This window comes from Penicillium atrosanguineum (assembly GCF_028827265.1).
Source record: "Penicillium atrosanguineum strain IBT 20685 chromosome Unknown utg000005l_segment0_segment0, whole genome shotgun sequence".
Lineage (NCBI taxonomy): Eukaryota > Fungi > Ascomycota > Eurotiomycetes > Eurotiales > Aspergillaceae > Penicillium > Penicillium atrosanguineum.
The window spans coordinates 500,044-512,371 of record NW_026623137.1 but is presented as its reverse complement, the minus strand read 5'-3'; the positions used below and the strand labels follow the sequence as shown (position 1 = coordinate 512,371).

Here is a 12,328-nt window from a genome sequence, read left to right as displayed (position 1 = left end):
CCCTCCGCAAAGCTTAAGCCGTTCTTGGCCCGGCTTGTCCTCCCTATTTGGTCGATCGTCGCATGTACCTACCCAACTCTACGTAGCTTGGCCCCTGTCTTCTAGTGTCTATGTAATATCCACTGTGTTGATATCAAGAATTTGGCCTACCGCGGTATCGGGGTGGATCTAGATGAACATTGGATTGTCTCTGCCAGGGAATGGCGGGGAATATTTATTATGAACCAGAATGTCGCTCCTGAAGGGGGTTATTGAGCTTTCCTTTTGTTTGGAGCCACTGCAATGTTCGTTAAAAAGACGCTGTTGACAGCGCTAGTCGCGCAGACTTGTGCGGCGGCAACGGCCAAAGCCAGGGAGGAGAATGCCAAGTGCAGTAAGACTACGGTCGCGATTCTGTAAGTCGAATACATGGTATTCGGAAGACAATAGGCTAACATGTTGCTAGCGGAGGTGGAATGGCCGGTGTTGCTGCTGCTGTACGGGATTTCTTCTTAGTGTGGATCGGAGCGATGCTAATGGGTATTTAGCAAGCTCTATCCAACTCATCCATTCACGACTTTGTGATCATCGAGTACCGGGATACCCTTGGAGGTCGCGTGGCTCACACTGGCTTTGGCAAAAAGCCCAGTGGCGATCCATACACCGTTGAGATAGGTGCCAATTGGGTATGAAACTTCTGTTGGGACCAGTGGACGATCCGTGAGCTAATAGGGTGCAATAGGTGCAAGGACTTGGCTCTCCTGGAGGTCCAGGTAAGATATCATGTCATCTCAGCGCTTATGAATGATAAATAACCATGTCCAGAGAACCCCGTTTGGACCTTCGCTAAGAAGTGGGATCTGAACAACACTTACTCCAACTACAGTGCGATCCTTACTTACAATGAGACCGGGTATACTGATTACTCTGCTATTCTTGACGAGTATGAAAACATGTACGAAGGTGCTTCCGAGCAGGCAGGTATTCTCCTGAAGCAGAACCTGCAGGACCAGACTACTCGCTCTGGTCTTTCTCTTGCCGGCTGGAAGCCTAAAAAGGACGACATGAAGCGCCAGGCCGTTGAATGGTGGGAATGGGGTGAGTCTCCTAAGTATATTGCCTGTGATCTCATATTCTAACAACACCCAGACTGGGAAGATGCCAACTCGCCCGAGGAGAGCTCATTCATCTTCGGCTCCGCAGGCTCAAACCTAACCTTCAACCAATTTAGCGATGAGAACAACTACGTCTGGGACCAGCGTGGCTACAACAGGATCATCAAGAAAGAAGCCTCCACTTTCCTGAAGAAAAATGACCCCCGTCTGCACCTAAACTCAGTAATCACCAACGTGACCTACTCCGATGACGGCGTCACCATCCACAAAGAAGACGGAAGCTGCGTACAAGCCGCCTACGCAGTATGCACATTCTCTCTTGGCGTCCTACAAAACGACGCAGTCTCATTTGCCCCCGAGCTACCCTCCTGGAAGCAGACCGCTATTCAAAAATTCAGCATGGGAACCTACACAAAGATTTTCCTCCAATTCAACGAAACATTCTGGCCCCGTGATACACAGTACTTTCTCTACGCCGACCCTACAACCCGCGGCTACTACCCCGTGTGGCAATCCCTATCCGCACCAGGCTTCATCGAAGAATCAAACATTATCTTCGCAACAGTTGTTTCACAAGAGGCATACCGCATCGAGCGCCAAACGGATGAACAAACCAAAGATGAAGCCATGGCCGTTCTACGCAAGATGTTCCCCGATGTCGACATCCCCGAGCCCGAGGCATTCATGTATCCACGCTGGAGTACAACACCCTGGGCGTATGGGAGTTACTCAAATTGGCCTCCGTCGACAACTCTCGAGATGCATGAGAACCTGCGGGCGAATATCGATCGGCTGTGGTTTGCTGGTGAAGCGACTAGTGCGCAGTATTTTGGTTTCTTGCATGGTGCTTGGTTTGAGGGGAGGGATGTCGGTGAGCAGATTGCTTCACTTCTTAAGAGTGAGTGTAATAATGTGCAGAGTACGGCAGAGGACTGTGGGAATCGGGTTTACTATGAGACGCTGCATGGGTCGTCGCCGATGGCGGATTATAGCGTTTTTGACGGATGGTCGGTTAGTAGTTTCTACTCCAGCAGCTAGATGACTCCCTAGCTTGATGTTTACACTAGCTTTGTCTTGCTAGTACTTGTAACTTGAAATAATATGTGAATTTACAAAGGCTTGTTGTGTGGGCTGTGGCATTCGCATGGACGATCTGTAGTGTCATCTATGAAACACGGAAATTGTACACAAGCGACATCGCTTACAAAGGCTAGTCGATCAACTAGAACTCAACACAGCTCCACTTACCCCAGATAGCTACCTAGATAATGGCGGGTATTGTACGTAAACGAATTGAACAAAGTGACCGCCACTAACACCCATCAAGAAAGTGCAGCCAGGAATAGTTGGCACGACAATCTCCCCAGACCGTTCAGTCCCACCCCTAACGCTCCACGACCCACTAAAAATAATTAAATAGGCGAAGCGAAAGACAAGTTAGACAAAGTAAATGATTGATTCAATATAGTAGGAGCCTTCGAATATAGACTCCGGGCCCCTTAACAGGTAAGCCCAATATAACGCTCCATAAAAAATGCCAGCCCATCAACCCATGCAATCTCGATGCCAAACAGCATCATGGATATAGTTGACAAACGCCGCTTAAACGCCCTGAATGAATCGTATAATGCTCGAGATCGGGATCGATCTCGGGAATTGGAATCGGAATCACGACAACCAGCATCGCAATTTGAGTCCATCACCGACCATACATCTCAAGAGCCTGCTGAACATCATCTAACGAGTCCTTGCTCCCATAGGCATCCATCAGCTTCCTGTTGGCCGCGAGACGTTTCTGTTCCTCGATCTCGGCAAACTCGATTTTGGATTTCGTTTCGATGTAGTAGTTGTATCCGTAGAAGCCTGGTTTGTATTAGCAGGATTCTTGAAAGGAGCTAGGACAGGTGAGAAGCGTACCGAGACCAACTGCTGCCACTACGGGGATGTACCTGCCGATCGGGGTGGTTAGTCGGGTTTGGGACTGAATAGGGGTAGAATTCGTACCAGCGCCCAGGCCGAGGTTTAAGACTCGGGCCAGCCGGATGGCTGCGGTGGGAGTTGTTCAATGCGTAGTTTGACATTATTGTGGTAGTATAGTAATTTGGAGAGGTGGTTTGAAGGTGGTCCGTAGGTTGAAGTGTTTTGGAGGAGTGCTAAGGGCGAAGGCAGGGAGAGTAGTGTGGCGCGTGAGGGTTAGACATCGGCTTAGCGGAATTTAAAGGTAGCCGTGGAATGCGGGGATTGCATGACGTGGAGAACAGCTCCCTGCGTATCATGCCACACTTGAGGTAGCGGACCACGGTTACAGTCATGCTACATCAACCTGTTGTATGATTGAAAATCAGATGATTAAATTCTTATTAAATGAGGATGATTTGCAATTGATACCATCGTGGAATCGAGCTGATTGACTAGTGCCGAAGGAGTTGCCGAGATGAGAGATAGCCGGGGATCGTGTTCCCCACACTCCTTTCCGTGCACTGCCCCGGAGATCAACTTGCCACTTTGGTCCTATGTATTTCTTATGACATGAACATGATTACATGACTAGCATAGGGAAGATATCAAATCTCATATGGGGACACTTCACTTCTACTGGGCGTTGTTCTTGGGCGCGGCCGGCGCGGGGCCCTCCGGGGTGACATAGGCCTAGGGTCACATTAGCGCCACGCTATTTCCCAAGGATTCAGATTCAACTTCAACTTACCTTGCTCAATCCACCATCGACAACAAAGTCAGTGCCGTTGACGAAGCTGCTCTCGTCGCTAGCCAGGAAAAGAACCGCTTGAGCCTGCTCGACAGCCTCGCCGAATCGGCCGCTGGGGAAGTGGACCTCGCGACGGAAACGCTTGGCGTGGTCGTCGCCCAACCAGTCCTGCAGCAAGGGGGTGCTATTGAAAATGAAAGATGAGCTGATGCGACCAGATACTGATTCAGAAACAGGGTCACTTACTTCAGAGGACCGGGGCAGAGAGAGTTAAAGCGGAAGCCCTCACGAGCGTGCACAACAGCCAACTCGCGAGTCAGAGCAAGGACTGCGCCCTTGCTAGCAGTGTAGGCAAGCTGGGGTGTAGCAGCTCCCATTAAAGCGACGAAACTAGCAGTGTTGATAACGCTACCGTTCTTTTTGCTGTTACGGCGCAGAGCCAATACGGCATGCTTGCAACCGAACCAGACACCCTTGACGTTGATGTTCTGTGTAAGATCCCAGATCTTCTCGGGTGTGTCAACTGCGTCGGCGTCGTCGGCGTGCATGATGCCCGCGTTGTTGAAAATAATGTCCATACCGCCCCAGCTATCCTGAGACTCGATCATGGCCTGCACGTCGGCCTCCTTGGACACGTCGCAGCGGATGGTCTCGATACGACCTGCGTTGGGGACGACCTCCTTCACCTTGGCGATGGCTTTGGCCAGGGCGGGCTCTGAGATATCGCCCATGAGCACGCTGGCGCCCTCACGGGCGAAGAGGATGGTGGTCTCGAGGCCGATGCCACTATATTCGCGGAGACCGTTAGCTATACAATTGGAAGCATGGTTGGGAGAGCTTGCCTACCCCGCGGCACCGGTGATAACAGCGTTTTTTCCTTGGAGGCGGCCCATTATGATGTGAGGGTGGTTGAGCACTGCAAAAGAGTATAGATGTTAACAATGAATCGAGGGACGAGTCCACAAGATATGTCTGTATGCTAGCTCCACTCGTAGACCGCGGTTCAACTTACCAGACAGATGAGGTTGAACATCCCTCGCATCCACAGCGCGGTCTGTATGCGCGGGGCATGTGGATCGGTTACCTAAGCGGTGACGATACCGCGCGGATCGCGCTATCTCTTGATTACTTTCGGTCTCGGGGCCGGACCTTGATCACCCCTGCATCCAGCTGATAAGCAGTCGGTCTTCTATTTATCTTCCGACCGCGCTGCTTCAGCTTACTCCTCATTCAGACCCGTCGCCATGTCAGACCTTACTGCTGAGAATGTCGCCGATGTGCTTAAAGATGATCGTATGGTCAAAGTGGCCGGGATCGACGTTGATGGGATGCTGCGCGGCAAGCTCATGAAGAAGACCAAATTCCTCTCCATCGTCACAGAGGGCTTCGGATTCTGCTCCGTGATCTTCGGCTGGGACCAGCACGATCAAACCTACTACAAAGAGCTAACCATCAGCAACAAAGAGAACGGGTACCGTGACCTTCTCGCGATACCTGATTTGAGCAGTTTCCGGCGCATTCCTTGGGAGAACAATGTGCCTTTCTTCCTAGTCAGCTTCTTGGATCCCGATACACGCGAGCCGGTCTGCGCGTGTCCGCGGGGTCTCTTGAAGAACGCTGCTGCTAAGGCCGAGGCGGCTGGGTACCGCGCTATGGCAGGAGGTATGACGTAACCGCGCTCGCCTTTTTTCGACCACCACGCTGACTTTAGAAGCCGAGTATGAGTTTTATCAGTTCCGCGCACCGGGCGACCATCCTACTCCCGAACGAACGGCGTCGCATGCCGCGACCTTCCTGCAGAAGAATGCGGTCGATTCCTTGCCGCCGTTAACGGAGGGCATGTTCGGATACTCGATTACTCGGCCGCTTCACAACCAAGATTATTACTACGGCATTTTCGATGCCTGTGAGCAGTTCCGCTGCGATATTGAGGGATGGCACACCGAAAGTGGCCCGGGCGTGTATGAGGCAGTAAGTGGAGTCGCGGTCTGAGGCTTGCGCGGTTGCTAATATCGGGTCGCGATAGGCATTACAATTCGGAGAGGCGAAGGAGATGGCAGATAAAGCAGGATTGTTCAAGTATGGTGTATCCAAATTTCCATCGGGGCCGTGCTAACAGGTCGTTTCGAATAGATACGTCGTAAAGGCGTACGGAATCAAGCACGGCATCACACCATGCTTCATGGCGAAGCCGCGCCAGGGTCTTCCTGGTAATAGCGGACATATGCACATTTCACTTATGACAGCCGATGGCAAGAATGCCTTTATCCGTGATACCGCGGACCCCAACCCGCCCTACCCCGATGTCGAGCACCTCTCCGATCTGGGCCGACACTTTTTGGCAGGTCTGTTGGTCGGCTTGCCAGATATCATGCCTCTGTTCGCGCCAACAATCAACTCCTACAAGCGCCTGGTCGAGAATTTCTGGGCACCCGTGACCGTTTCTTGGGGACTGGAGCACCGCGCAGCATCTATCCGGCTTATCACGCCACCAACCGCCAGCGCAAAGGCCACCCGCTTTGAAGTCCGTGTCCCCGGTGCTGACGCCAACCCGCACTTTGTCCTGGCAGCTATCATGGCACTGGGATGGCGCGGAGTCGAGAAGAAGCTCGAGATCCCCACACCTCCACTGTCCAAAGGCGAGGATATGGGCGGTTCCAGTGACAAGGGCGTGCGACTCGCGAAGACCCTCAAGGAAGCGATCGTTACGTTTACGCGACCGGATAGTATTGCGCGCGAAGCATTTGGAGATGCCTTTGTGGATCACTTTGGGGGTACCCGGGAGCACGAGGTGCGTCTGTGGGAGGAGGCCGTCACCGATTGGTAAGTTGTTCGTTTTACATGGTTGCAATGGGAAGCTAACGACTCGCAGGGAGGTGCGTCGATATATCGAGACGGTTTAGGATGTCGCGTGGGCTTTGATACCATAGTAGCGTGCAATTGTACACAACGGCATTTGGCCGATTTGACTTGAGATAGAAATACATGGACAATTGATCTCAACGTGTGGATTTCAAGGTTTAGTGCGTTTGGACGGTTCCACTGCTAAAGACGGGCCGTTGATCGTAATCATGCAGAGCGTTAACGGCTAAGGATCAAATAAGCTCGGTCTAGACACCTGCAACATCACTAGATATGTATCTAGCTCAAGGTGGGCGGGACCTACTTGACCGGGTAGCTTTAGCTTTCACATGCCCATCACATGTGGCAACATGACGCATCATCGCATCACAAGCCGGAGCGAATCGGTCCAAGTCCAAACAGGCTGAACGCTGAACCGAAAGCTACCGAGAGCGCGACTGGAGCAAATGTTCAGAGGCAGCTTATCTGGAACGCTGAACCGCGGCTGATTGGACTTCTCGGGTATGCGGGGGAAAGGCAGGGACAGCCACCGATCGGGAGAGTTAGGGATAGCTTTGAGCCCAGGGTTATGGAGAGTTCGACGTGCTCGTCATCACGGATCGAGCCACACGAAGGTATAAGACCGTAGCGATTTCCGGACGAGAGAGACAGGTTCGTAGACAGCCATCCGAAGGTCGCTGCCGTGATAAGACTCGGGTTGCGGCGCATCCCGAGTGTAGCCCGACGTGACCGCCTTGGAGAAGCCGCCTTGAGTGTAGAATCCGGGGAACGGGAAATGTCGGCCGAGAGGAAGTGGCCTTCCTTCTAGTTTCCCGTCGGGAAAGTCAGCAGAACTGAGTGGTCAATTCAGATAGCTCAATGGACAAGTCCAAAGAGCATAGCCGGAGACCCGTCCATTGGCCCCCGATCGGGAGGTGCGAACAGCCGCGGCTCATGTTCCACGGTTCAACGTGACGTATTCGAGATGTGCTATCTCCGCCTTCGGTCGAATGGGTTTGTATATAGTGGCTACAATCCCGGATGAGAGTTTCTCTCGTTCCTTTTTAAAATCATTCACATTCACCCTCCCCGGCTTTGGATGATCGGTCATTCTCCATCAACTAAATCCAACATGAGCTCCATCGAAGCCAACCTGAAGGATGTTGCCATCTTCGGCAACATCCCCAACGACGCCCGCAAGATCCTGACCAAGGAGGCCTGCGCTTTCCTCGCTATTCTGCACCGTACCTTCAACCCGACTCGCAAGGCCCTGCTCCAGCGCCGCGTCGAGCGCCAGGCCAACATCGACAAGGGTGTCCTGCCCGACTTCCTCCCCGAGACCAAGCACATCCGTGAGAATGACGCATGGAAGGGTGCTCCCCCGGCCCCCGGTCTCGTCGACCGTCGTGTTGAGATCACTGGTCCTACCGACCGCAAGATGGTCGTCAACGCCCTCAACTCCGATGTCTGGACCTACATGGCCGATTTCGAGGACTCCTCCGCTCCCACCTGGGAGAACATGATCAACGGCCAGGTCAACCTGTACGATGCTATTCGCCGCCAGGTCGACTTCCAGCAGGGTGGCAAGGAGTACAAGCTCCGCACCGACCGCACCCTACCTACTCTCATTGCCCGTGCCCGTGGCTGGCACCTCGATGAGAAGCACTTCACCATCGACGGCGAGCCCATCTCCGGTGGTCTCTTCGATTTCGGTCTGTACTTCTTCCACAACGCCAAGGAGCTCGTCGCCCGCGGCCACGGCCCATACTTCTACCTCCCCAAGATGGAGTCCCACCTCGAGGCCCGCCTCTGGAACGACGTCTTCAACCTGTCCCAGGACTACATCGGTCTACCCCGCGGTACCATCCGTGGAACCGTCCTCATCGAGACCATCACCGCCGCCTTCGAGATGGACGAGATCATCTACGAGCTCCGTGACCACAGCTCCGGCTTGAACTGCGGCCGCTGGGACTACATCTTCTCCTTCATCAAGAAGTTCCGCCAACACCCCAACTTCGTCCTCCCCGACCGCTCCGCCGTCACCATGACCGTTCCTTTCATGGATGCCTACGTCAAGCTCCTTGTCAAGACCTGCCACCGTCGCGGTGTTCACGCAATGGGCGGTATGGCCGCTCAAATTCCCATCAAGAATGACCCCGCCGCCAACGACAAGGCTATGGAGTCCGTTCGTGCTGACAAGCTCCGTGAGGTCCGCGCCGGCCACGACGGAACCTGGGTCGCCCACCCGGCCCTGGCCTCCATCGCCTCGGAAGTCTTCAACAAGTACATGCCCACCCCCAACCAGCTCTTCGTCCGCCGCGAGGAAGTTCACATCACAGCCAACGACCTCCTCAACACCAACGTCCCCGGCAGCATCACCGAAGACGGTATCCGCAAGAACCTGAACATCGGTCTCTCCTACATGGAAGGCTGGCTCCGCGGCGTCGGCTGCGTCCCCATTAACTACCTTATGGAAGACGCCGCCACTGCCGAGGTCTCCCGCTCCCAGCTGTGGCAGTGGTCCAAGCACAACGTCTCCACTGCCGAAGGCAAGAAGGTCGATAAGAACTACGCTCTGCGTCTGTTGCAGGAGCAGGCTGATAGCCTTGCTGCGAATGGCCCTAAGGGTAACAAGTTCCAGCTTGCGGCGAGATACTTTGCTGGCCAGGTCACTGGTGAGGATTATGCCGACTTCTTGACCAGCCTGCTTTATAACGAGATCTCGTCGCCTGGTAGTGCTGCGAAGCTGTGAGGAGGTGGTGATTATGATTATGAATACCCGAGTTTCCTTTTGTGTTTTTTCTTTTTGAGTTACAAATTATCATGGTGATTAGCATAGTTGTATAACAATCATTGAATCTGTTCACTGTCATTCTCTTCACTAAGACTGCGGGGTAGTACCATAAATATATTAAGAGTAAGCTGGAGCTCCCGAGGCCACCCAATCAGAGAATATGTAACGGGGCGGACCTCGAGATTAAATGTGGGGATATCGATCTTTGCGGGCAACGGAAGATATTTCCCCAGCTTTGATTACTTTGTCGACGTCATCCTAGTGATCCCCTGCAAGGTGCCAGTTCAAAGACCAGGTATAAGCCCATGCTGCAAGGTGCCAGATTCGTAGGCTCTCGGAAAGAGAATTGGAGGTGATAGTGAACTAACTCGGGCCCTCACTTCTCTTTGTCGCCCTCTCTGGCAGAGGTAATGCACCGGATACATGATGGTCTACAGGGAACAGGACGCTAATTCAAGTCAAGTTCTGTACAACGGTAGACTCGTACAAGACTTATCAGTCTAGCACGCAACTTGAATCTACATCGGTATATCTAATTCTCCATTATGATCATGTACCATGAAACCAGCGGCCCGCAAAGCCCGCCGTAACCTCGGCTCCTTCACTGACGCGCCGTTTCCCCGTTTCCCGAATGCCGCTTCTCGGTCGAGAACCCCCTAACCCAGTAGATACCAAAATAGGAACTCTAGGGGCATAGTTGCCACATGCGTGAATAGTAGACCTACATAATAGCCTCAATGAGAGCCTGTAAAGCCGCGGGAAGCTCGTCCGCGGGCAAAAAAACCGCCGAAAAGCGGCGACCGAACTACCGGGATCGCATCTTTGGCGTGGCTGCTTGTTTGAGTTTGTGCAATTGGCTTTTTGCGGACTTTTGGCATGAAGGGGCTGGCGATTACTGGAGAATGAGGTATTTAACGATTGTGCAGAGAGCATGCATTGCTATTTGATGATTAATGTGTAGTTAGAATGTAGTAAGCTTGGACTAGTTTTGAGAATTCAGTAAATCCCTCATCGCCAGTCTCTCAATCGTTTCCAGCGACTGAATTAGTTCTGGCTTATCGATTTGGTGGTGTTGCATATATAGGAAGACTTCTTGGATACTGTTGAAGACGGATTGTGCAGAAGGCAACAGTTCACTGGTTGGAATGATTGTGAAAGCCTCATCTAGCTCTGCAGTCTCTGTGTCTGACCAGGACCACGGTGTATCGTTGGGTTGCTCGTCGGTTTCTTCGCCCACTGGGTTCAGGTACTGTTCGAGGGATGTTGCTGGTTGACCGGTCTGATTGTATTGAATGACGGTGTTGTAGAGCTCGTGTATTCCGTGTATCTTGGGCGCGGTGAGTTTGTGGAGTTGTGGTTCAATGAGAGTGCTTCGTCGGAAGGCTTTGAAAACTGTAGCGCTTGGAACGTCCCATCGCCAGATTCGCGTGATCCAGTCGAGGGTATAGTACAGACTCATTGTACGGACGGGACTTTGGCCGGCTTGGAAGAGCCCTTCGGCCAGATATGAGAGGTATCTTTTGCGGTAGTTGTCTTTCAGGCTCTGTGTTATACCCATTGTCAAGGGTGCTGTGATTCCATTGGCCCGCCTGGGGAAGAACTGGATGTGGACATTTGCTGGCGGAGGAGTAGTCTCGACTGCGGCCTGATGGGCATGACATTCATCAAGTAAGAGCAGAACTCTCCTATCACCAACATGTTCATAAAATGAGAGAAGCCAGTCTGACATGGTGGCCGTGGTAACCCAAGCGTTTCGGCTATGGCGCCACTGGGCGCCGATGGCCTTGAGATTCAGAGTGCGCAGCGGTTCTGGCTTTTCTTTATGTCCAATCACCCACAGTGGAAGTCGGTCTCCTCCAGTACAGTTGGTACACACCATCAAGCAGACTCGAGATCGTTCTTTGTAGAGTGATAACTGGCCCTCGTTTGGGATTGTATCGAAAGGGGCCTTTCGCCATAGAAGACCGGTTTCACCCATGCTATACAGGTCTTCGGGCATGAACTCGCCGCAGAACGTACGTAAGCCATTGATTTCTTTCCGACTCGCTGCAAGAGTCGTCGGAAGTTCAATTCCAATTCCATCGGACACGCGAACAGCATATCGCTTTCTAAATCTCGTTAGCCAGCCCTGGCTGAATTGAGGCATGACCTGCTCCTCCTCATGGACTTGGGGCCATAGCTCGCGAGCTTTGGCCATGATCTCCTCCCCATTGACTGTTCTCCCGGCTTGCTCTTGTTGGAGAAGCCAATCGGACAGCTCTTTCTCCAGCAAGGGCCATTGGGGTATTTGCTTCCGTAGAGCAGAGCTCACGGGCCCCGAGTCGAGATGGTCATATTTCTTCGACAGGATATTGGACACGGTAGATTGAGTAATGCGCTTTTGGTAGGTGCGTTCAAACCAGGCGATACAGGCTGCATGTCTTGGTCGGGTTTCTTGATTCCGAACCCAGTCGCGGAGAGCCTTTTTCTGGATTTCGGATATCCCACCGCGTGGTACCTCTCGATTTGGAGTTTGAGATATATTTGGTGCAGCGAACGGTGCCTCAGCTGGTGATTCATCCATGGCTGAGGATCGCAACTCGCATGGAGCATAATTCGACTAGAGAAAAAAGGGACTTGACTGGAGGACGCGGTTTGACGTACTGTAATTGGCCCGTAATAAGTGGATCAGACAGCTCACGATCGCGCATCTCTCGTTCTTCGAGACTCAATTCCTCCCCCTTCCTTTCAATTTGCGTCATTTTGATGATTACGATCTCTTGTATCACCCCTCGAGATATGGGTGATGACCGTGCATTGATTTCATCACATCTCCATGATCGAAAGCGTGCCTGGAAACCTTCCATAACCCGTCGGCATCCGGTTATAGGTTACCTCGAGATCGATAATTCA

The 12,328-nt window shown here is 52.5% G+C and overlaps 6 protein-coding genes across 6 annotated transcripts; 3 read left to right on the top strand and 3 right to left on the bottom strand.

Annotated features, from left to right (window-relative positions):
• Positions 1 to 282: 282 nt before the first annotated feature.
• N7443_006434 (uncharacterized protein) lies at positions 283 to 2,132 on the top strand (the record flags this gene model as incomplete). The annotated part of the gene is made up of 6 exons (XM_056886490.1): positions 283 to 395; positions 446 to 476; positions 528 to 665; positions 722 to 752; positions 805 to 1,077; positions 1,129 to 2,132. The coding sequence occupies 6 exons, from the start codon at positions 283 to 285 to the stop codon at positions 2,130 to 2,132; spliced, it is 1,590 nt and encodes a 529-aa protein (XP_056740139.1).
• Positions 2,133 to 2,793: 661 nt separating this feature from the next.
• N7443_006433 (uncharacterized protein) lies at positions 2,794 to 3,175 on the bottom strand (the record flags this gene model as incomplete). The annotated part of the gene is made up of 3 exons (XM_056886489.1): positions 2,794 to 2,957; positions 3,012 to 3,043; positions 3,099 to 3,175. The coding sequence occupies 3 exons, from the start codon at positions 3,173 to 3,175 to the stop codon at positions 2,794 to 2,796; spliced, it is 273 nt and encodes a 90-aa protein (XP_056740138.1).
• A 511-nt stretch (positions 3,176 to 3,686) lies between these two features.
• Positions 3,687 to 4,694, bottom strand: N7443_006432 (putative short-chain dehydrogenase/reductase family protein; the record flags this gene model as incomplete). Its single annotated transcript, XM_056886488.1, has 4 exons — positions 3,687 to 3,743; positions 3,802 to 3,985; positions 4,048 to 4,587; positions 4,648 to 4,694. 4 exons carry the CDS (start codon positions 4,692 to 4,694, stop codon positions 3,687 to 3,689), a joined length of 828 nt encoding a protein of 275 aa, XP_056740137.1.
• A 351-nt stretch (positions 4,695 to 5,045) lies between these two features.
• Positions 5,046 to 6,704, top strand: N7443_006431 (glutamine synthetase family protein; the record flags this gene model as incomplete). The annotated part of the gene is made up of 5 exons (XM_056886487.1): positions 5,046 to 5,463; positions 5,516 to 5,772; positions 5,828 to 5,880; positions 5,935 to 6,624; positions 6,674 to 6,704. The coding sequence occupies 5 exons, from the start codon at positions 5,046 to 5,048 to the stop codon at positions 6,702 to 6,704; spliced, it is 1,449 nt and encodes a 482-aa protein (XP_056740136.1).
• Positions 6,705 to 7,774: 1,070 nt separating this feature from the next.
• On the top strand, positions 7,775 to 9,394 carry N7443_006430 (malate synthase; the record flags this gene model as incomplete). Its single annotated transcript, XM_056886486.1, has 1 exon — positions 7,775 to 9,394. One exon carries the CDS (start codon positions 7,775 to 7,777, stop codon positions 9,392 to 9,394), a length of 1,620 nt encoding a protein of 539 aa, XP_056740135.1.
• Positions 9,395 to 10,418: 1,024 nt separating this feature from the next.
• On the bottom strand, positions 10,419 to 11,999 carry N7443_006429 (uncharacterized protein; the record flags this gene model as incomplete). Its single annotated transcript, XM_056886485.1, has 1 exon — positions 10,419 to 11,999. The coding sequence occupies one exon, from the start codon at positions 11,997 to 11,999 to the stop codon at positions 10,419 to 10,421; it is 1,581 nt and encodes a 526-aa protein (XP_056740134.1).
• Between the last annotated feature and the right edge of the window lie 329 nt (positions 12,000 to 12,328).